The following is a 22,786-nucleotide window of genomic DNA, read 5'->3' as shown; positions in this document are numbered from 1 at the left end:
AAACGCAGATAGGTCCGAAACGTTAAAGGTGCGAATTGATCTCACACTAGATCAAATAATCTTTATACCTATGTATCTAAAATTACATGTAGTGTATTTAAACCGGTCATATATACATAAATTAATTTTTGTATCTCGAAAACGGTTCGATTTAGGTACAACTCCATGGGTCTCCATCGGGTTGGATCCTCCGGTACGTGTAATTGGAAAATTATAATTGCTGAATTTTCTCTAGCAAAGCTTTCTACCCTACCGATAATGATGCTTTGGATATGCTACCAAGCGATTTTGTGTTCCGGAACGACGCGACGCTTCACAAGGCAACGTAAGGTTTCACAAGTTAGTTCGCTACAATTTTCAACCTCATCATGACTTATTGACGGCATCCTGCTTTCTGAGTCCAAGGCTGTGGGTTCTATTCCACAACTGGAATATGTTTGTGGGATGAACATGATTTTTTTAGGTGTTGGGTGTTTATAGCTGTATTTTATAAGTATTTACATATTATATTATTTATAAAAATATTCATCATTGATATCAGTACCCATAACACAAGCTACGCTTACTTTTGGGCTAGATGGCGATGTGTATATTTATTTATTTACATTTTTTTTATCACTAGTTTAGTATTCCAGGGCCTCGCTTGTTATATTAAAAAAAATATACCTACCTTCTATGATATTTTTTTTGGTACAAAAATGAAGTAAGAACTATTTAACAGCAACACGGTATTCGGTGAAAACTTGAATTTTGAATTCAAATCGATATTTCGTCACGTTGCTTAATTCCCACGTTGCCGTTGTCAGCTATCATACGTGCCGGCAGCCGCAAAAAATGTACAATATGAATCCATTTATTAAGTTTTTTACGTCTACCAAAACGAATGAATGTAGGTAGCGCATTTAAAGAACCCTTACTTATTTTGATTGCTTGTTTGTCCTTGTTTGACACCTTGACTAAGCAATTAATCAAGTTGATCTTTTGCATAGAGTTGGATAGAAGGTCAGAGGGTAACATAGGCTATTTTTTATCCCTGAAAAACCAACAGATCCCACGGAATTTGTAAAAAATTCGTAATAAAAAAGGGGACGAAGAACGCGGGCAACAGCTAGTAGATTTATACATAAGGCAGCTTATGAAATATTATCTCTTTCGTACAACATAGAGGCATGCAAATACGAGCATTGTACGAATGAAACAGTACCGGCCGCCAATTATATATCTATTCCTTAATGCGCGGGAGTTTTTCCTATACATAATACAGCTGCAACTGGATCTTAGTTTTTCAATGTGATTAAAATCAAATACAATCTCCTAACTTCTTATACAATTCTCCTTCTCCTATTTCGATTTTCATGCAATGTTTTAAATGCATCGCATGAAAATCATGCAGAACATGTAAATTTTCTAATCTGTGTTCTAAATTTGATATTAAAATGTTATTGTAGTTTATTTAATGGCGAGATAATTACAACCTCTCTAACGCAGAACTGTTATTAAGTAGAAAAAGTTACAAATAAATTCATCTAAAAGTAAATTACTCCTTTTCAGTCAACATATAAATCGTTTGGCAAACCCTACGTAATAATGGTTGGCATGGACCCTTAGGAAATGTTAATGTTTTCCTAATAGAGCTATTTGTAAAACAAGGGTAGGTAAAATAAACCTACCCCCTAACAAAGGAAACAAGAACAAAGAACCAAACGTATAAAAGAGATATGGGAACCTACTGAATTACGTTTTCATTTAGCTTTGAAACTTTGATAAAACTTTGCCTTCTTGAATATAAATTCATACCATAAAATTTTTAATGTCAGCCTTTCTGTTTTCTCTACTATGACTTACTTGATTCAGACTATTAATATTGTGTTGTACATAGGTCAGCGAACACATATCAAGTAGACGCCTTAATTTTTTGTGCCAAAATAATATATATGAGGTATCTAAAGGGGGAACATTGGCCCACCAAAGACCTACCTGCGGGAAAATCAGAAATTATCAACCTCCACAAACTGAAATCGAAACTAGGTGGGCCATTTATACGCCAACAGCGCTCGCCACTGCAACAGGGGGGTTGCCAAATCTCTCTTAAGGGATTATGAATTTACAACGGTGCGCCAACGTTCATTAGTAACTTTAAGTAAGTATTAAAGACTGGACCGATGCAACATCACTTGTCTCGCTCTCCAAGCCACGGGGTCATCATCATGTCAATGGACGTCCACTGCTAGTCTTTTGTAGGGAGTTCCAAACACCACGGTCTTGTGCCGCTTGGTCCAGCGGTTCCCTGCGACACGCTTGATGTCATCCGTCAACCTCGTGGGGGTTCTACCAACGATGCATTACCGGTGGGAGGTCGCCATGCCAACACCTTGGGACCCCGACATCCATCGATTCTCCTAGCTATTTGCCCCATCGACTGCAACTTTACCTTTGTGACTCTTTGAACTGCGTAGGTAACAGTTCTTCCACGTGCCTGATTTGATCACGTAGCGATACTACAAGTATAACTCTATCCATCGCCCGCTGTGTGATCCTGAGCCTTCTTATGAGACCCATAGTTAGTGACCACGTTTCGAGGCACGAGATGGATGACCGCAATGTCCTTACTCTAGACTTACTCGAACCCAGGAACATGTTATATACACTTTCTATTATTGTTACTTAATATTAAATCAAAGCGGTTTGAAGACGTAATAGCCTGGTGTCTTCAGCCGCCCATCACAAATTTTTCAAAGATATGTGCGTTTTGAGCCGTTTTTTTGGACGTTAAAACATCCTTGAGGCATGAGGAAACTTGCATGCCTGAGAGTTCTCTATTCTGTTCCCAAAGGCTTACGAAGTTTAGAAATCCAAATTTGGCCAGTGTGCTGGATTACTGCCTAAGCCTTCGTCATACTGAAAGCTGTGCTGCGTAGTGGATCGGTAATAGGTTAATAAGTAAATAATATTTTATTCGCACAAAAATGATAATATTAAATTTATATTTTACAAATGGATAGCTCAGTCTACTAAAATTACTCTTATAAATTGCTCAGTCGAAACTGAGCAATTTATAAGAGTAATTTTAGTAAAATGAAGGCGACCTTTAGACGGGTCATTCGAGTTCATTTCACTAAAATACTTGTTTTAACTCTTACTCATATTTAAGTATGTTTTAGTATACATTAGTTTATTATTTTTTATATTTATTATTATTAGTATTTTATGTGTGTAATCTTGATAAGTATTAGTGTGTAATTGTTCGTAAGTATGCATATAATAATAATACACCCCACCAATCGGTTTCCCTTGATTTTCCTAATCCTAAGGTTGCCTGGAAGAGATCGCTACTAAGCAATAAGGCCGCCCTTTGTATCCTACTTTTTAAGTTTATTTTTGTTGTGTCCATTGTTCTTTTTTACTATTTGTGGTGTACAAATAAAGTGTATAAATAAAAAAATAAATAAAAATAAAATACGTTTTATATAGAGTTTTATTCAGTCACGCAAAAATTAAGATAAGAGCAGCGCTTTGAAAACTGTAAAATTTAAACTCGATTTGGGCCTTAATCCTAGTTTAGGATTTGTTTATTTAACCAGTAAAATAGAGAAACCATTCCTAATTACAGTTAGGAATTAACCGATTTACCGACACGAATAAAGTTTTTTTTAATCGCGGTATAAACCGGTTAACTTACCTAAATTAAACGTTATATGTCATTTCGGTTCCTTAATTTAAATTCGATCGATTAAACGATTAAAAAAAAGAACAACACTGAACAAAATTTGGTCATTTACCAAAATATAGAGATCCTAAATTAAAAATCGGTTTAAAAAGCTGAATATTTTTTTTTCTCGTGGGGAAATCCTCATGGATAACACTACACCACGGGGAGATGCAGTGGTTATGCCGGACTCTTACCGACTAAAGCCCCACGGTGTTCTAACTCATCGTCTGGTGACTGGGTCATGGCAAAGCTTTCGCACACAACCGCAACCCAGCCAGCTACTACTATCATGGGCTTACCCTAACGTGCTGGCCAGAAGAAGCACGAGGCGATCTTCGTCTAATGACTGAAATAAATGTATGGAAATATACCATGCTTGCCACGGGACAGCGGCGATCGGAAACGCGGCACATTTGTCCCAGTTTAGCCAGGACAGCAAACAGTATATTGGCGGGTATCTTAATTTATTAGCTACATCTGTGTCCACTGTGTCCATCGAGTCTCGCAGCTTGTTTTGGTGATTTATTTAAGTTAGTTGCTGCCCACGTCCTCGAACCACCTTTATTAAGGTTTCTACACATCCCGTGGGAACCGTCTGTTTTCCAGGTATAAAAAGTAGCATATGTAACTCCCCGTTCTTTGAACTTTGAGCTTAGTTAAGGCGCCAAGGTATAATAAACAAACAAACACACTTTCTTTATTGGGGTACGACACGGGCTGCTATGCTATTGTTATAGCCCTTTAAAAGTATCCAAGAAACAAATAAGTTCAAAATTTTAAATTATAAGAACTATAATTAAAGTTGACTTCGGTGGCGAATAACCAAATCTGCTTCAGTTTCTATATTGCGTGATAGCTTCGTGAGTTTTAATTAAAACTGTCAAACCGATTTCATTCCGAAAATTGTTACGTGCACGTAGCACGAAGTCGTCACGCAAACACGCACTCATGCTCAGTTATAAAACTGTAGGCCTTTGGTTAATTATGAAGTGACATCTTTAACACCGATACAATTCTGTATGCCACCCCACAAAATAAACTTACCAAAGATAGTTAGCCTGCATATCTGAATTAAACTCGTATTATCTACGTAGCAATATTTAAATATAATATAACTCTTAAAATGGTTCTTTATAACTCGTACTGGAGTTTCTTTTTAATTTTACATCATTTGTAAAATTAAAATTACCCGCTTAGTGCATACACTGTATGCACGCCACTGCCACTGAAAAAAAAAAAATCGGTGGGCCTTCTGCTTGGTACTATATAAATAAACCCTGCGTCCATAAACATAAAGCGTTCGTGTCAACCACACCCTTCAGACCTGAAAATAGCAATGCTGCTTGAAGCTAGTCATAAGCTTGACGGCAATAAAAGAAAAGATATAAGACATTAGATATTTTCCGAATAGAATAGTTGGATAACCTAGTTTACTGAGTTGGATAAATATCTATGTTCTTCCTATCTGGCAAAGTTTCAATCATAAGTGAAGCAAACAAGTAACGAAACCTTGCAATTTCAAATTCAGAAGTTTCTCTGAAACGAAAACGGGCGAAAACTAAATTGTATCAGTTGGGTTTGGAACCTACAATCGTGCCCCAATCCAACTTTATGAAGCCTTTTCGAGGTGAATAGGAATAATAAAATCCTTATACTTATTTGTCGAAATCGAGCATCGCAAGTGTTTTTCATCTGAAGTTGAAATCACAAGTATGCCTAAATTAATATCGTTGGTTGGTTTTTATCCTCATAATTATCTTGACTAGATAAGAGCTTTACTGCAATCCCGCATGGTGGTAAGTTCTGATGCGGCCTATGGAGGAGTGCTAAAGATTCACCCTTGATTTGGAGGTACTTATTCTATGTAAAGTAGTAGGGAAAATGGAAGCCGGAGGAAGGAAATAGTACATGTCCATGGGATATCAATTACGTAACGAAGTTAAAAACTAAGAACATGAAACACTTCTTGAGCACTTGAACACTTTACAAGTAGAGTTTAACTCCCGAAGCTTAAAAGGTGGTCCATATTGGGAACGATACGGAGATGCCAAGGTAGTCTGTGCATTTTCATTATTACGTGTGGCACATCCATCATCTGTTCTATTTTTTGTTATTTTTCTAAAAATTTCAAGTTGAAAAAAAGGTGCAATTTTTTTTGAAAAATAACAAAAATGAAATGAAACTATGTAAGATACTCGTTGCATAATTCGAAGAACCTATCAAAACAGCTAAAATCTAAATCAGTACTTACAAGGTATAGATAGTACTACAATCTAATGCTAAAATCAGTACTTACAAGGTATAGATGGTACTAAGAAAGGTAAAAAGGTCTAACTCTCTAAGCACATATAGAATCTCGTAAAGCTGAGTCTTGATTGGAATTATAACTGCATGTCTCATAGCTCTATGTTCATATAGAGGTTAAATAACTACTGTTTTAGCAAGACATAAAATCACAGACTACTGTTTTAGCAAGAAATAAAATCACAGACAAAGTCGAGAGAAGAAACTAATCCCTACTAATATTATAAATGTCAATGTAAGTTTGTTTGTTACGCTTTCACGCAAAAACTACTTAACCGATCCTCATGAAACTTTGTACACATATTTTTGGAAGTGTTAGAAGTAATATAGGATACTTCTTATCCCGACATTAAACTTGGTTCCTTTGGGAGAGGGATGAAAGTGTTTGACGATTTTACACCATAACTCCGACAAATTATAACCGATTTTGATAATTATTTTTGTACTATTGAGGTTGTAATATGTGTTTAATTTTGCCCAAACTTTCTGTAGATCTGATGAATGTGTTGGAGATAAAGGACAGAACTCCTCAGCGGACAGCAGCGAACCCCTCATTTAAGGCTTACCGATACTGAATACTTTAAATTTTTTTAGAACTACAACTAAATTGAATGCCACATCAAAAAGCAAAATCAAACGCAGACGAAGTCGCGGGCAACAGCTAGTATTAAATAAATAAGCCCACTCGAGCCTAAACAAGTAGGTAACATGTAAACAAAAGGCTAAGATAGACTATAAAGGGCAAGTCTATTAACATAGGAGGCCGTGGCGTGTTCTTGATTATGCAGGCCATATGCTAATAATAAAGATCCTTCGAGAAACTCTCATCATTAAGTCTTAGACAAGGTTGCTCAGAGCAAACTACTCTATTTATGACGTCTGGATCGAATAGAACTCCCATTATAGGAGAGGCCATTTAAAATCGAATAGTCATCCTTTTCAAAGTTATAAGGCAATATTAGATAGTTCATTGTTGGTTTCATTTTTGATGTCGAATCGAAGAAGCACTATAAATGAGCAATTTGAACATTTCATTTAATTCACTGCCAATTTGTTAGTGAAATTTGTATAATTTTTATATGTTATTGATTTTTGTAATAACCGTCTTATTGCGTCCTACGAACCGGCCCTTTTCAGAGACAGTAATGCAACTGTGTGGTTTGTTCTTGCATTGTGTATATTATATACAAGCTGTTGCCCGTGTTAAATATAATGATAGTAACAACTTGATGATTATTTATTTATGATTTTATATATGATATAAAATTCAACGAATTAGTTGACAGTGTTCTAAGAACATATTTCAAGACCTGGCTTACTAAAAAAATCTATTACCCGAAACTTCTTCCCGTGTGATCTTTACTGTATAAAATGTTATGTACAAAAAGTTTTTGCGTAAATGAAACTTGCTCCAGAATGTACGTTACATTTATCAAAAAGTCGTAGGACCGAAGTTTCACTTCAAAAAATTTGATCATCATCTAGTAAGTAAAGTAGTAATAAACGACTAAGACACCGGAAGGTATCATTGGATCGTTCGAGTCCATGTAGGACGTCGATAATGCAGTCGTATTTATATCAAACTATCCACCAACTCAATGTCATGAACAAATCTATTAACCTGATGGTATGACGCTCATACCTTGGAGGCTTGGAAGGTCACTTCTGTGGGATGCAACTTGTGTGGATACCCTAGCTGCATCACACATCCAGGCCACCACGTCAATGGTAGGTGCGGCTGCTACCAGTGCCGAGCAGGCCAAGAGGCGTAAATATGAAAACCTGGATAGCAGCTTAGCAGATTTTTGCGCCTTTTGGAGTAGAGACTTTGGGACCGTGGGGTTCGGAGGCAAGAGCCCGTTTTAAAGAATTATCGAAAAGGGTTGTCGAGTCTACCGGTGATCCTAGAGCGGGCAGTTACCTTTGCCAACGAATTAGTTCGGCCATCCAAAGGGGCAATGCTGCCAGCATCTTAGGAACTGTGCCTCGCTGCAGCGGTTTCGAGGACGTTTTAGATTTTATTTAGTTTTAAATAGTTTATTTTAGGTTATATTTATAAAAAAAATTGGTTGCCTGTAAAGTCGGTATACGGGCGAAAGTTTTACGTGACAACGACTTTGAGTGGTAAAATAATTTTAATGTGAATATTCATTCGTATAGTAGGAAGAAGGATGAAATAATAGTAACAATTTAAAACATTTATTTATACAAAGAATTATATTTAAAACATTAATTTATACAAAGAATCTGGCACTGAATTTCATATTAACAAAATTTTATTTTTACCTTTACACATACATACGTATTTATATACAAATATACATACAATAACTTGCAATACATTTGCGTACAATGAAACAGCGTTTACTACAAAGGGACGCGTGCCTTTCACTTTTTATGTCTGTCTCTCTCGCTCTTAGGCGGGCTAACCATGCCCGAGTGGAAGGGACGCGTGCCTCTCATTCGCTCTCATTGTGAGCGCATAACGTGAGCGGAGCGTAACGCAGTTTCTTGAAGTGTCACCCGGCAAACCAATTTATAAGACGTTGTCACGTCAAAAATAATTATCTATTAACTATTTAATAAAATATCTGGCAAATATGAATTTATAGTTTAAAGTTTAATTATTTACCTCTATGTAAATTTTATGTAACAGTAGTTTTAATCATTTATCATTTACCTAATTTTATTTCGTAGAACGAACAGTAGCTCTATGCTGCTACTACTACTTTCTTCTGCGATAACGAACCCACGGTGATCATGGGCAAACCCTCCACTTGCGAGGGCTTTATTTAGTACAGATGTGGACTGTTATAGATTATGATATGTTTGCTAAACTAACGTTGAATTCCAATGTTACAAACAATCTAGTCCAGTCAGAATTAAAACGAGGCAATCCTATGGATATGTACAGGTTCATCGCTTTTGGCAATACACACATGTTCGCAGTTGGCCAGAGCTTGCTAATCTATCCACTTTAGATCCAAAATCCTTCGTTAGCTGTTCGTTTATCTGGAGACATTGCTGTCAAGGGCTAACTTTAGTAGTGCAATAAAAAAAAGAACTTGAATTGAAACAAAATATAAAAAAATATGTAAATCGAATTGTATACACAGTGACTAGATGATGTAGGTACAACATATTAAATAACTTAGAAAGAAATCCGAAGCGACAATTCCCATACGAAATTACCAATTTCGATCTTGTACGCTTACGGTGAATCTTTTCGTTTTTATCTAATTTTCTTCTTCTTACCACTTAAAAAAGAAATAAAAATAAAGAAAAACATTCAAATCAGTGACTCAATTCCTGACTTTTTACGAGACTGCCATCTCTGGAAATTATACAACATATTCCAATATCTATAAAGAAGTTTGCAATTTCAACTATGAGAGCTCAACTCAGTGAAACCTTGAAGATTGTTGATAAGAAAAAGCATAAGATGCTTATGCTTATAAGATTGATTTAAGTGAATTTGAGGTATACAGTCGATTTTTTTACACAAAATGGATAATCACATCATTAAAATTTAGGATTATTGGGTATTAGAAAAAACTTGCTTTTTAATAACAGAAGATTGATTATCTTACCAGAGATAAAGCACGAACGCAAAATATTCTTTTTCCTTAAAATCATAGTCAGTTTTAGAAAATATTTTTATCACACTTAAAATGGCCGTAAAATTTTCTGATCGGCTTTTTCACATAATAAAAGAGTGGTAGAGCTCAAAAGGATTGAGGCAACATCTGCGGATAGATAAAATGAATTTTGGAATCTTTGTTTGCCATCAGTTTAAGAGAGCTTGTATAAAAAGAAAAGTTAAAGAAACCTTTCCTGAGCAGATGAAAGATAAAATTCAACCATTACCTGTACACTGTTTAGTTTCTGAGTGAAGCACAAAATTTTCATTATTTAATTCCATTTTGGTAAAATGAATTATTTATTATTATTAATTATTAAGAAATATTGCTTCCCTAGACCAAATAACGAGTATAGTGCAAAAAATCTGTGATATAAGCGATGGTGTAACCCTTATTTTTATAGTACAAAAGCCTCAATCGAATGTCCTATCTATCAAACCGAAAACTCATTGCTCATCAGGAGGATATCTTCTTCTTTGTCGATCACTCTTGCCAGAGTGGTCGTGGTCATCACGGTGTGGCAGTTGTTACTCGCCTCACGATCATTCGCCACTTCTCCCTATTTGCAGATAGTCTGGTACATTCATGCAAGGGACCTCCCACTGAAGATTTGATCTGATCGGTCCATCACGTGGGTGACCTACCGCGCGGTCTAGTGCCTTCTACCTTGCCCTGCACAACAAAGCGTTCTATGGAGTTGTTGTCTCTCCGGGAGACGTGTCCGAAGAATTTCAATATGCGGCTGTGTACTAATGTTGAAAGACGTTGCTTGTAGTCGAGTTCTCGGATGTAGTTTGTTACATTTTCATAAAGTAAATGACTGTCGGCTGAAACAGGGTGTATTAAGTCTCGGCCCAAGAAGCGAACAATTACTGCTTTTCTGCTGACAGGAAACTAGCTTCATGCGACAATGCACTCGTTTAAATTAGCATCTAGCAAAATGTCATCTCGCTTCGGTTATATTTAGTAGGTTCTATCTATCTATATTATGTTTTTCGCTTTCGGAAACTCTCGCGTAGCCTTTAGACACGGGCCCCGTGTGGATCGTTCAAACCATCAGCGTAGTGAAGATTTTTTTTTGTATTGTGATTAGTTAAGAACATAGAATAGAAGAATAGTTTGACAAGAAACAAAGAAGTCTGGGCTTTTAATATTAATCAAGTTTAGCAGCAATTATTTGACAACATGGCGAAAAAATAGGAAAAAATAGGAGCGCACATGCCGAATCAGTTATTTTAGTGTAAATACATAATACTGGGTTTTGTAGTGTCGTGGGGCGCCAGAAATATATCAGATCCATAAAGTTATTACGATGGCAGAGGAGGTGGTGCGGCTACCTCCATTACATAATTGTAACAAAAAATTAAATAAATAAAATTAAAAGTCGTCGACTGTGGATTGGCATACTTCCCATGCCCTCATTATAGAGAACTGCCATGCATGAAGGATTCCTCACGATTTTTTCCTTTACCGTTAAAGCATGTAAAGTTGGAGCGTGCCGGAGTATGAACACGGTCCCAAGAAAGGGAAGCCAATACCTTACCCACTAGGCTATCCTATGGAATTCAGTCTCATAGGGTGCAAATATCATAACCTATTGCTGGACTTAGGTATTTTTTGCTCATATATATATATCATAGAGTGTGATCAGGAACTTTTAATTTTGTTTCTTCTTCACCTTTCTACCATCGAACTGCAAGGCATCGTAAGTATCTGCACCGTTACGTAGTTGATGTCCCTTAGAATCCTACAAAGGGTTTTACTTCCTAGTTCCTAATTCGCACCGCAAAGATCTGGTACATTCTTCCGGCTTCCATCTTCCTCGATACCTGTCATTTGGGTTTCTTCAAATCCTGAACGAATAGGCATCCTCTAGGTGTGCGCGTTCCATCTTAGGTTGCATCATCTTTTATTTTCGGTTATGATTGCGGTCAAGCGCACTAGCGCTTCGAATCGCCATTGCCGATTGCCAAAATGCCAAAATGCCGATTCATCTGATGTCGTCTGTTCTAGTTGAACTCCTAAATATGCGCCACCAACTGATAGATGCTGTGTTTACCAGCGCGGGGTCATTCTAGCACTGGGGTACTAGAATGACCCCGCGCCATTAGCGTCCATTTGTTCTCAAAGCTATGTGTTTGCAATTTTGGTTTTTATAATTGCACATGTAAACACATAGAGATATTTTGAGTATTGCTGACTACTTTTTTTCTACAGAACATAGACCCAAGTAGGTTTGGCCGAGAATGAGCCCAATTGAGACGCTTCAGGGACCAAGCATCAAAGCTTAGAGGAAATCAATAGGATTCAATTTTCAATCGGGTATCAACATTAATAGAATTTCGACGTATTGTTTGCTGTCCTCAGTATCAAAGCCTTGTGTTACAAAGGATAGTTTCAATTAGTTACGATGATTGGAATTATTCATTAAACTATTCATCTTTATTTTAAAATTTTCAATAAATATTCTTCACATAAACTCATTACCAGCCCACTACAGAAAACGGGTCTCCTTCCACAATGTGAAGGTTAACCACTTAGTAGCTTAGTAAGCCGTAGTCCACCACGCTGGCCCAGTGCGGATTGGTGGACTCCACACACCTTTGAGAACATTATGTAGAACTCTCGGGCGTGCTGATTTCCTCACGACGTTTTCCTTCACCGTTTAATCAAGTGATATTCTAGTTACTTAAAATGCACATAACTTAGGAAACCTAGAGTTGCGTGCTGGGATTCGAACTCGGCCCTCCGAAAATGTAGTAAACAATGCGCTATCATCGCTTCTCGACCTTTTGGCTAAGATCAAAGTGTAGCATTAAATTTTAATTAATAGAAAATAATATAATGACGATACTGTAAGATAGCTACTCCAATTAACACCGAGTTTTATGTCTGAATGCACCTGTTTACGGACAATGAAATTAAATGATAGAATTTCAGTCTCTCTTTATATATTTCTTATTGTGGTCTGACATTTAACATTTAACAATTTGAGTAGGTACAAATTAAGCACCTAACAATTAACATAAAGTTTTTTTTCAACAAGTTAGCGTTTGACCACAATCTCAGCTGGTGGTGAAGTGATGATGCAGTCTAATATAGTAGTGGACTAACCTATCTAACCTGTTAGTGAGTATGGCAGTTGAATAAAACCCATATGTATATTCGGGGTATACGCGACATCGTACTAGAAAGCTAAATCGCTTAGACCAGAGAAAATTGAGAAATTATAAATTTTCCTATTGCCCCTGCCGGAAATCGAACCCGGGATCTCAAACTTTAAACAACAGCGCTAACCGCTGTGTCACGGAGGTCATCAAAGAAGGTTTTTTTTTAATAATATTTATCAGAGCAGGCTGATAGTAAATCTGAAACTATTGCATAACAGTGCATCAAATTCAAAATTCATTTATTTCAAGTAGGCCTTCAATTTCAGCAGCAACATCAACAATTTACATTTTACATTTTAACATTAATTTTTCTATCTTGTGAGAGCTGAAAGCGGAGCCGGATGCTTCCAAGCAACCCTGTCATTACATCACTTCGAAGGGTATGCAACAAACACGTTCTACAACGTTCTGCAATGCTCTGACGAGTCCATGAACTTTGGGCGAGGCATATAATCACACCAGCAACCATACTCTTAAGACTAGAACACAGAAATATTGCTTGGCGGCAGAAATAAGCATGGTATACAAAAAGCTCTACTGCTACTAAAGAAGTTTTAAAATCATCATCATAAAAACCAAAGGAAGTTCACTACTGGATATAGGAGCTTTATAGGGAGTTCCAAATATCACGGCCTTGACTTGTTCGCCAGTGCGGGGTCACCATTCCATTAGGAACTCAATGTCCATGCCTATTATCACTTGAGCTTTGTGACACTTTGAGATGGTTCAATACGGATCTCGGATTTCATCACGTAAATATACTCCAAGTATAGCTCTCTTCATCGCCCGTTGTGTGACTTTGAGCTTTCTGATAGGGTTAGCACAGGCTACACGCGCTGTTCAAACACGTCTGTTAAGATAAAGTCAAATATCACCTTAATTTTCCTTTATCTGTATCGACGACATCAGAAAAGTTTTACGGTATGAATAAAATTGCATACGGAAAGATTAAAAATAAAAACATGTTGAGAAATAATAAAATATTAAATTTAGCTATAAGGTTCATAAAAAAGTTCTAAGCTGTGGCGAGCTGTGTCGAAAATAAATTGAATTGAGATACGATTCCAGTGATAAAAGCTCTGAGGAAATCGATACAATTTTATTTACAATTTTCGGTTCGCGTAGTGGAACATTATTGGAATTCCGAGGTGTTGTTTGTTGTGTTCAACTTTACTGCCCTTTTGAATGCCACAAAGGTTCATTACGAACGACCTGGATTTTGCCGATTGGAAACAAAACAAAGGCCGGTAACATTCTCGAACATTTGGGCCAATCAAATAAAAACAGAAGGCCAGTTGTATAATAGGTAGGTATGTAAAAACCGCTTATACTTATGCGAACGTGCTTAATTAAATACTCGTATTTGCTTATTTGTACAGCTTTTACATTAATAGGCAAACAAAATAAACCTCATTAAGAAGCAGCTTTAGCATTCCTAAACATAATAAACGGTCGATTAATGAATTTTGGTACATTGTAGATAATATAATAATGAATAATATTCTAAATATTCATTCAGATTCGTTACGGATTCTGATGACTTCTTTGATTTAGCAAATCGTTACGATACGAACGTACACTATCGAAACATCGATCCTCCTTCCGATCAGCTTGAGAGAACGGTTCCTCCGGTTAACGGTATAAATAAATATATAAAAAATATACTACGACAATACACTCATCGCCATCTAGCCCCAAAGTAAGCGTAGCTTTTGTATGGTTACTAATATGGCTCATGAATATTTTTATGAATATAATGGGTTGTTGTGATGATTAATATAAATAAATACTTATAATATACAGATAAACAAACACACACAAACATTTTCCAGTTGTGATAATCGAATTAAAATTCAAATTCAGATTCTTTATTTGGAAAATATATGGTAGGTACTCGTACTAAAAACTTTTATATAGATGTTATCATTTTGTGTTTCACACATGTTTTGTCATTCACATCAACGTCAAAATATTGAGGTAAATTAAAAAGCATACTACTAAGTATAATGTCAGTATAGGTAGTTAGGTATAGATATCTAGTCTACTAATAAAATGAATTTTGTAAGAGCCATTTCTTCAAAACAACTTTCAATCTTCTTAGAGGTAAAATCTGTATATTTTGTGGTAACAGGTTGAAAGACTTAATGCACATTGCAATACAGCTTTTTAACACACGACCGTGGACTGAAAAAAACAGTGTCGGTGCCCACTGCACTAACCGGCTGTCTCTGTGATGTATGATTGTTATGAGTATCATACTTTTAGGTTTTAATTATTGATTGCTATGTTATTTCTCTTTTATAACACATAAATTTAATTATTATCTTGTCCACTACAGTGCATGGCAGGATCATTACTGTCAAATGTCAAAAAAATACAAAAGTTACGTTTGACAGCAAAAAATGCAAGATATGCCTCCTTTCAGAAGGAGAAGAAGGAGAAGGGTGTAGGCCATAGTCCAACACGCCGTGCTGGCGGAATGGAAGCCTTCACATGCCCCCAATGCTCTTAGCATTATGGAGAACTCTAAGGCATGCAGGTTTCTTCACGATGTTTTCCTTCACCGTGAACTAAAAACAACAAGTTAGAGGTGATTCACCGCCTTAAAAAAAATAATTAACGATATAGTTCAAGATGTTTAATATTTCCTTAAAAATATTAATTATGCTCGAAAAGACGTAGAGCTACGAAAAGCTACGACTTATATTCCACGACAAATGAATGCATTGTATTTCAAATTTACGAAATTTCGAAGTATTCATATCACTTTTCAGTCCTATGTTCGGAAATTGGAATGCTATCGGTTCCATTAAACATGGAGGCAAGGCAATTGTTGGAGGGATATATTATTAAAAAGAAAATTTTTAAAAGAAAAATCGAAAATAAATATTTACCATAACATTTTTAAGTCGGTGCCAAGTAAATTGTACAAAATTACTAGGTATTTTTCCTTGTTTAATTAGAATAAGGTATTTTTTTTTATCAAAAATTTTTTTTCACACTTTAGGTACTTTTGCAATTATCTAAGTTATAATTGCCAAATGCTAACTGCTTCCTGCAGAAAACTGCCCAAAACCCTTTACAAGATATTGCTTTTCTCGAGGCCGGGGTGTTACTGGTTGAGGAGTTCTCCTAGCACTACACCATCAGCTTATACTTTGATATTGCAATACAAAACAAATGTTATGCCAAGGTTCATTTTTACCATCATGGTGTTGGAACCCTAAATATTGTCGAGCGTTTTGTAGCGTCTTTTAAAGAACAGTAGATCAAATCGAGAATTTTCTGAACTGCAATACAATATTAATAGCAATAGGTATGCCGGTTTATAAACTTTATTTAGGTACTACGGTGTGTGTGGATAGTACGTTTTGATATCGCAATAACGAAGGCGCGGGCTCTGAACTTTGAACATGAATTATGTATCATATTATGTGTCGCCATTACGTACAAACTTTAGCGAGCCCGGCGAAAGCAATGTTTAATTTGTTATTTCGAAAATTACAGTTTGTTAGTTTGTGTCTATGAAACTGAAAATTAATATTTTACTGTGAAAATTAAAATAAGTTTGTAGTAGTTTGTGATACAGACACAATTATACTACTGCTATAATGTTTTAATATATTTTTTTGATATTATATTACTGATGTAATGTTTTAATATATTTTTCAGAAAAACTATGCTGTCGGTTTAGATGGAGTTTTTTACATAATTACCTTTTAAGCAGGTTTCTTTTATGCTATCACCCTCCCAGGCCTCATGAAGTGCTGCGAAATTAGGTGATTGTCGTCAGATTTAAAATTAGGGTTCTACAAAGAGAACCTATATGGTTGCAGTTCATGATTTCACACCTTATAGGTCAAAGACTGCTTCAGGTTGCAAGTTGTATGTAATACGTTCCAAAAAAATATAACTATAGTTATATTTTTTTATTTGCATACATACTCAATTGCCATTTCATGTAGTGTGTTTAGAGCTTCCTAGTTTTCATTGCGTTTCATAATGTATTTTAGTACTATTATTTCCTATATATTCCTAGGTTATTGTAACTTACTTGTTATAATAACTCAAACCTTATTGAAGCAGTGTGAAAAGTCTAACCTTCAAATCCCTCCTTCTATGACACAAAGGCATTTGCCCCATAGAGGGAATAATGGGTTGTTGATGACGAAGCGATAAAATCTTAAGGAGTACTAATATATCACTAAATACATAATATTTGTAAAGATTTATTCAGGTGTAAAATAAAACCTGACGGTAACAAAACAAGCTTCAAAGTTAAGGCACATTCCAACGATAAATTTTCCAGTAAATTAGGTCGTAGCATGAATAGATAATTTATAGGTATGGAACATAAATAAAGGTGAATGAAGACACCGTACATCAGTTAAAAAGATGTGTTTTTAACTACTGGTGATATAGATATAAATAAATAGGTTTTTTCAGATTCCAAATCTCTCGACGCTTTTTAATACACGTTTATCAATGCTTATAATATTTGGAATCATTAAGTCTATAGCAGTTCACTAGTGGACTAAAAGACTCTGCCAACGGGATGGTTTATCACCACGCTGGGTCGACGGGTCGTCGCAGTAGATGGTAGTAACAGGACTGAAGACGCTGCTGTCATTCCTCCGTTGTATTCCCTTAGCCGCCTCGTATGACACCTTCGAGAAGAGTAGGGATGGTGACAACTGTATTCTAACCTGCCGTCACCACACGGCATATTTGATATCAAAGAAAATTAATGTGCATCGTTAGCCTATTGGCATTATTGGGCATAGACCTTCTCTCGTTTAAGTAAAAGAGTACTTTGACATTTTTAGTAGTTCTTTAACCTTATTCGAAAACATCTCAAACATGTACTTACGTAGCTTAAATTTATTTATTTATTTTCCGTTTTACATTTTTATCATCCCCTTTCTTTGTACAGCTAATCAGTTTTATACTTTGCTTTATTAGTTAATTAGCTTTTAGATTATTTTAATTAAGCATGCTGTGGTCATTTCTACAAGGTTTCAATCTCCTGTATTTCCCTTTTGTTTATGTTACTCTCATGATAATGTCATTGAGTGTTACGCCAGTTTAATAATCCAGTGAAAAAAAGGGTTTAGAGTCGACACACAGCATAGGTCGCCAACTTGCTTTAGCTATTGTTGTTGCCTTTAAGTGTTATTACCGGCACCGACGTCTAGACATAGCCAACTTCCTAACTCCGAGCACGTACTGGCCTTAGTACAAGAATTGCTCGTTCACAATTGAGGAGTCGTTTTCGAGTTTTAAAGTTTGAATCGTTAAAGTAACTTGAACCTAATGTCACTCATTTAGAGTCGCAAATCCTGTACTTCTGATTTTTTGTTTTATAAACGTTCTAGCAAATGCCCGAGGTAAAAAATGTTGTATAATTGATTGGTGGCAGGCTTACCCCGTGGCTAGTTACCCACCCGCAAAGAAGTGCCGCCAAAAGTTTATTTAGCGTTCCGGTACGATGTTGCGTAGAAACTGATTAGGGATACCTGTGGCTTATAACTGGCAGGTTAGCCAAAAGTCGTAGGCGAATTTCAACATTAATGCAAAATGAATAAGATTTCACTCCGATGTTCGATTTCCCAAGGTTTAAAACGACTCCTCGAATGCAAGCGTGCAAAACTTGCACTAAGGCCCCAACCCTGGAATCGAAACCAGGACCGTGCGATCCGTAGTAGAACATACTACGTATTAGACTAAATAAGCAGACTAGCTAATTTTATCACAAACATGAGTCATTCTGGGAGTATTTGTCGTAATCAAATCAGAAATCAAAGGATTAGAAAGAAGACTAAAAGAATTGGAAATGCTAACATAGCTCAGTAGGAAAATGCTTTCAAGGGTCATCTGTGGACGTCCATTAGTTTAAACGTCGAAGACTATTAAATAGAGAATATTTTTTTTCTAGTATAATTTATGATGGATCCTTCTTCATTAAAAAGCTACTGTTGACACATGTGATTCTAACTCGCATGGAAAGTTTACAGTTCTACAATTATGTCTGAACAGTGAGGCCCTCTCCATACTAATACTATATATATTTGTTGGGCTTAGGCCGTGGCTAGTTACCACCCGACAAAGACATGCTGCCAAGCGATTTAGTGTTCCGGTAAGATGTCGGGTAGCAACTGATTAGGGGTACCTGTAGCTTATAACTGGCAGGTTAGCCTGCTAACGTCTTAGACTGCAACATCAATTACCATCAGTGGAGTTTGCATGTCAAAGGCTAACTTGTAGAAAAATAAACAATGCGAAAATATATCCGTTTGTTTATTTGTTTGCTGCCTAGGTTTATCACAACCATTGCGTCTTTTTCGATTAAATTTCGTACATATCATATAACTTCATCCTGGAGTTGGACACATAGGAGACTTTTTATCGCCAAAAAGCAATGTAACCATTCCTGGCTAATTAAAAATGTAGCCTTTTTTTACATATGTACGCAGTGACATATTAAATCAATGTATTTACTTACGGTTTCAGCTAATCTAATCTAATCTTGAATAGAGATTATCTATCTCTATCTCCGAAATTGACGATTCGCGCGCATTTTCTGAAAACCCGTAATATACTAGTCAGAAGTCGTGGACAAAAGCTAGTTTTCCATACAATTTCAAAATTTTAGGTTCTTAATTTGGCTATAAGTTTAAATTCACTCGATCTAAACGTATATAACCAGGCATTTTTTAAATCTTCTAATGTGTCTGCGAAATCAGGATTGGTTTAATTACGTTTAAGTTTCGCCGGGTTCAGTCGCTTCACTAGATATATATACTACTACTACGACAATACAAACATCGCCATGTAGCCCCAAAGTAAGCGCAGCTTGTGTTATGGGTACCAAGATAGCTGATGAATAATTTTTTTATGAATATAATACACATAAATACTTATAATATACAGATAAACACCCAGTCACTGAAAAACATTCATGTTCATAACACAAACATTTTCCAGTTGTGGGAATCGAACCCACGACCTTGGACTCAGAAAGCAGGGTCGATGCCCACTGCGCCACTCGGCCGTCAAATATGGTTGATTCAGTATGTTTTATTTTTATTTTTCTTCACTATTATTTTGTGTGCAAATAAAGAGTATAAATAAAATAAATATATTCGTATAAAATTACAGTTCTTAAATGCGCTTGGTTTTTTCAAAGGATTTAATCATGGAAATGTTTTTTTTATAATACTGACAGTATTGTAAATTCATTCCAAAGTCAGTCGAAGAATATTAAATATCCTTTGTCGAGAAACGAAAAACAAAAGTTTCGTGCCGTGACGCGATTATGAATGCTTTTTGACAAGTGAAATTGCTATGAAATCAAACTAGATAAATATCAAGAGACAAAAGTAATTTTTTGAAGATATTAATCAAAAGCTTAATTGCATTGTAATTTGTCACTAGATAAGGCAGTTAATCTGCCTACAGTATCAAGTACATACGTAGATTCTCATTTATCGTGTCTTGCTACATCAAAATTAATTACCCATGAAGACTCATGAGTGGAAAGTATAATTGTCGAAACTTGGTTGAATTGATCTTCTGCGTCGCTTTTATAACTCTTGATAACTTCGTTATCTCAATATAATAATATTATGAGGCGAATTTTAAATGTAATCAAAAAAGTTATACCCGTATTAGTATTTTGTAGCTACAATGATGGTTAAGGTTTTTCTATCTATATGTGCTTTCAGCATATATATCATCTATGGCAAAAATTATGGGCTTACTAGCGATGTGCTCTTAAGTGGAATGTCCCGGGTTCGAGCCCCGGTAGAAGCAATTTGGTAATATTATTTTCTGGTCTGGTTTTCTAGTAGCCACGTCTTCGTCGGTAAGATAACTTTCTTACCGACGAAGACGTGCCACCAAGGACATTAACGCACGAGTACGGTTCCGCGTAGAAACCGATTAGGTTTAATATAGCTGCCATACCCCTAACAGGTTAGCTGGCATAACAAGGGCTAGAAAAATTCTTAAGGGTTCGCTTCACTTACATGCGACATTCGAAAGTGAAGTGTTGCGCCTGACTGGTGACGATTAACAGTCTGTGTATATATTTACGTACATATTTATATTTATACTGATACACAGAGGTTTCACTTCTATGCTTAAATGTGTTCAAAACCAAGGCATTTCTTCATTGCGTTTAAGAATTTAAACATATTTGATCGAAGTTACTTTAAATAGAGAGTTGTTTATTATCGAATGAAATTTAAATCACGGTAGTATTTCCAGATTAAGTATTCGACAAACAATCACGTCCATCCGTTGTTCCATCGTTGCTCGATAGACCATACTTTCGGATTTCTAAATTCAAATAACCTTGCCGATTTTCGTCCTCAGTAAAGAAGTTTTGTCTATAAGAGTTTTTAAATTACTCACAATGATGGTTTTTAAATAAGATGTAATTCACTTACATAATATAATTGAAAAGAAATATTATAATAAAGCTTTAATAAAATAATACAATCCAGTCATTGAGGTTTTAATTTTGTTATTTTGGGATCTCTTACAGTGAGAATATTATTGTAGGTACATGAACTAGAAGCAAGTACTATTTTATCTATTTTAGAGCTACCCCACGGTTACGAGTTGGAAAATAAACTAAATATATTCATTTGTACATTGAGCTGTAGTTAAAATGGTGATTAAGTTCTACATACAATCCGCCTTAGAGTGGCATGAAAATTTTATTCCTTAAGAACTAATTTACAATTAGAAAAATAAAACTATTATTATTTATATCAGAAAGATTGCATTAAGACTGTGTACCGCAGCTGTGATGGTTCAACACGGTAAAAGACGAAACACATATTTGTTCCATTTCCCTGAGGCCATGGAGACTACGTGTGAAAAAATAATTGCGAGACATTACACCGCGGTTGACTGCTCATCTGGTGACAGAAGGGTTGGCTTATTTTTTGCACAAAGAATCATCCTGGCTGTGCAGCGCGAAAGCACAGCCACCATTTTTGACACAATTCTACGCGGGTATGACTTGACCTTTAATTAGTAGTTAAATTTTTTAAATAACATTTAATTTGCCAAATAATTTTACAACTATATGATGTGCAGGGTGATTCCGTATCTCGTGACAGGCGTAAATCTTGCAATCACTGCTGTCAAACGTCACTTTTCCATACAAAAAATGAAGTTAAAGTGAAGTTTGACAGCAGTGATTGCAAGATTTCATCTGTCACGACATACGAAACTACCCTGCCGATCTATAGTTGTAAAATATTTTTTTTAATACCCCTGCCGATATAACAGGTAATCATAAAATTGTAATGGAAGTAGAACACGTACTTACCAGTGTGTAGAGGGCGCTCACATACGCCGCGTGTTTTACATGCAGCGATCTGCAACAGGACAGTGTTGTGTCCTGCTCGTGCGCGGTCCACGCTTTCATCTGGAAATAGCATATTATTTTTAACATCATCAATGTCGGCCTCATAGTGTTCATCCCATGTCCCATTGCTGCCCTATTAACCCTTGGCATGCATGTAGGGCTAGCATAGGCAGGAGACAAAAATTATATCCCCCGATTATATACCCTGACAAGGGATATAATTAACGTATCCACCTGCTAAAGCAAGGGAACAGGAAATAGGAGAAGTTTATACCCGTTTATTATTACACATATATTATTTGGATACTATTTCCATGCGCTAAAGCTGTGGGAGAACTTAATTTTTTATCCTTTCTCAGGGGAGAAAATAGTCTTCTGTCCATGCTCGCCATGCTGAGGGTAAAAAATTACAAATGGCAAAATATTTTTTTTCCTAGCACGGCGGCAGTACATTGTTATATACTAGAATTATTTTGATGGTGGTTGTTATATACTTCACTGGAAGTGCAGGAGTTGTTTTTGTACTTTTTTTTTTAGCCTGAAGCTAATGATAGCACAAAGTATTAAAGCTTGATCTAAA

General features: G+C 36.0%; 1 protein-coding gene across 1 annotated transcript in view; it reads right to left on the bottom strand.

The window, feature by feature from the left end:
- LOC120624025 overlaps positions 1-22,786 on the bottom strand; it is a 34,220-nt gene that overhangs the window by 9,778 nt on the left and 1,656 nt on the right. Inside the window, exon 2 of the mRNA XM_039890333.1 lies at positions 22,168-22,266. Within this exon, the coding sequence (XP_039746267.1) occupies positions 22,168-22,266 (99 nt within the window). The remainder of the gene's footprint in view (positions 1-22,167; positions 22,267-22,786) is intronic.

This window comes from Pararge aegeria, chromosome 5, assembly GCF_905163445.1.
Source record: "Pararge aegeria chromosome 5, ilParAegt1.1, whole genome shotgun sequence".
NCBI classification, from domain to species: domain Eukaryota; kingdom Metazoa; phylum Arthropoda; class Insecta; order Lepidoptera; family Nymphalidae; genus Pararge; species Pararge aegeria.
This window is presented reverse-complemented; position numbering and strand designations above follow the sequence as displayed.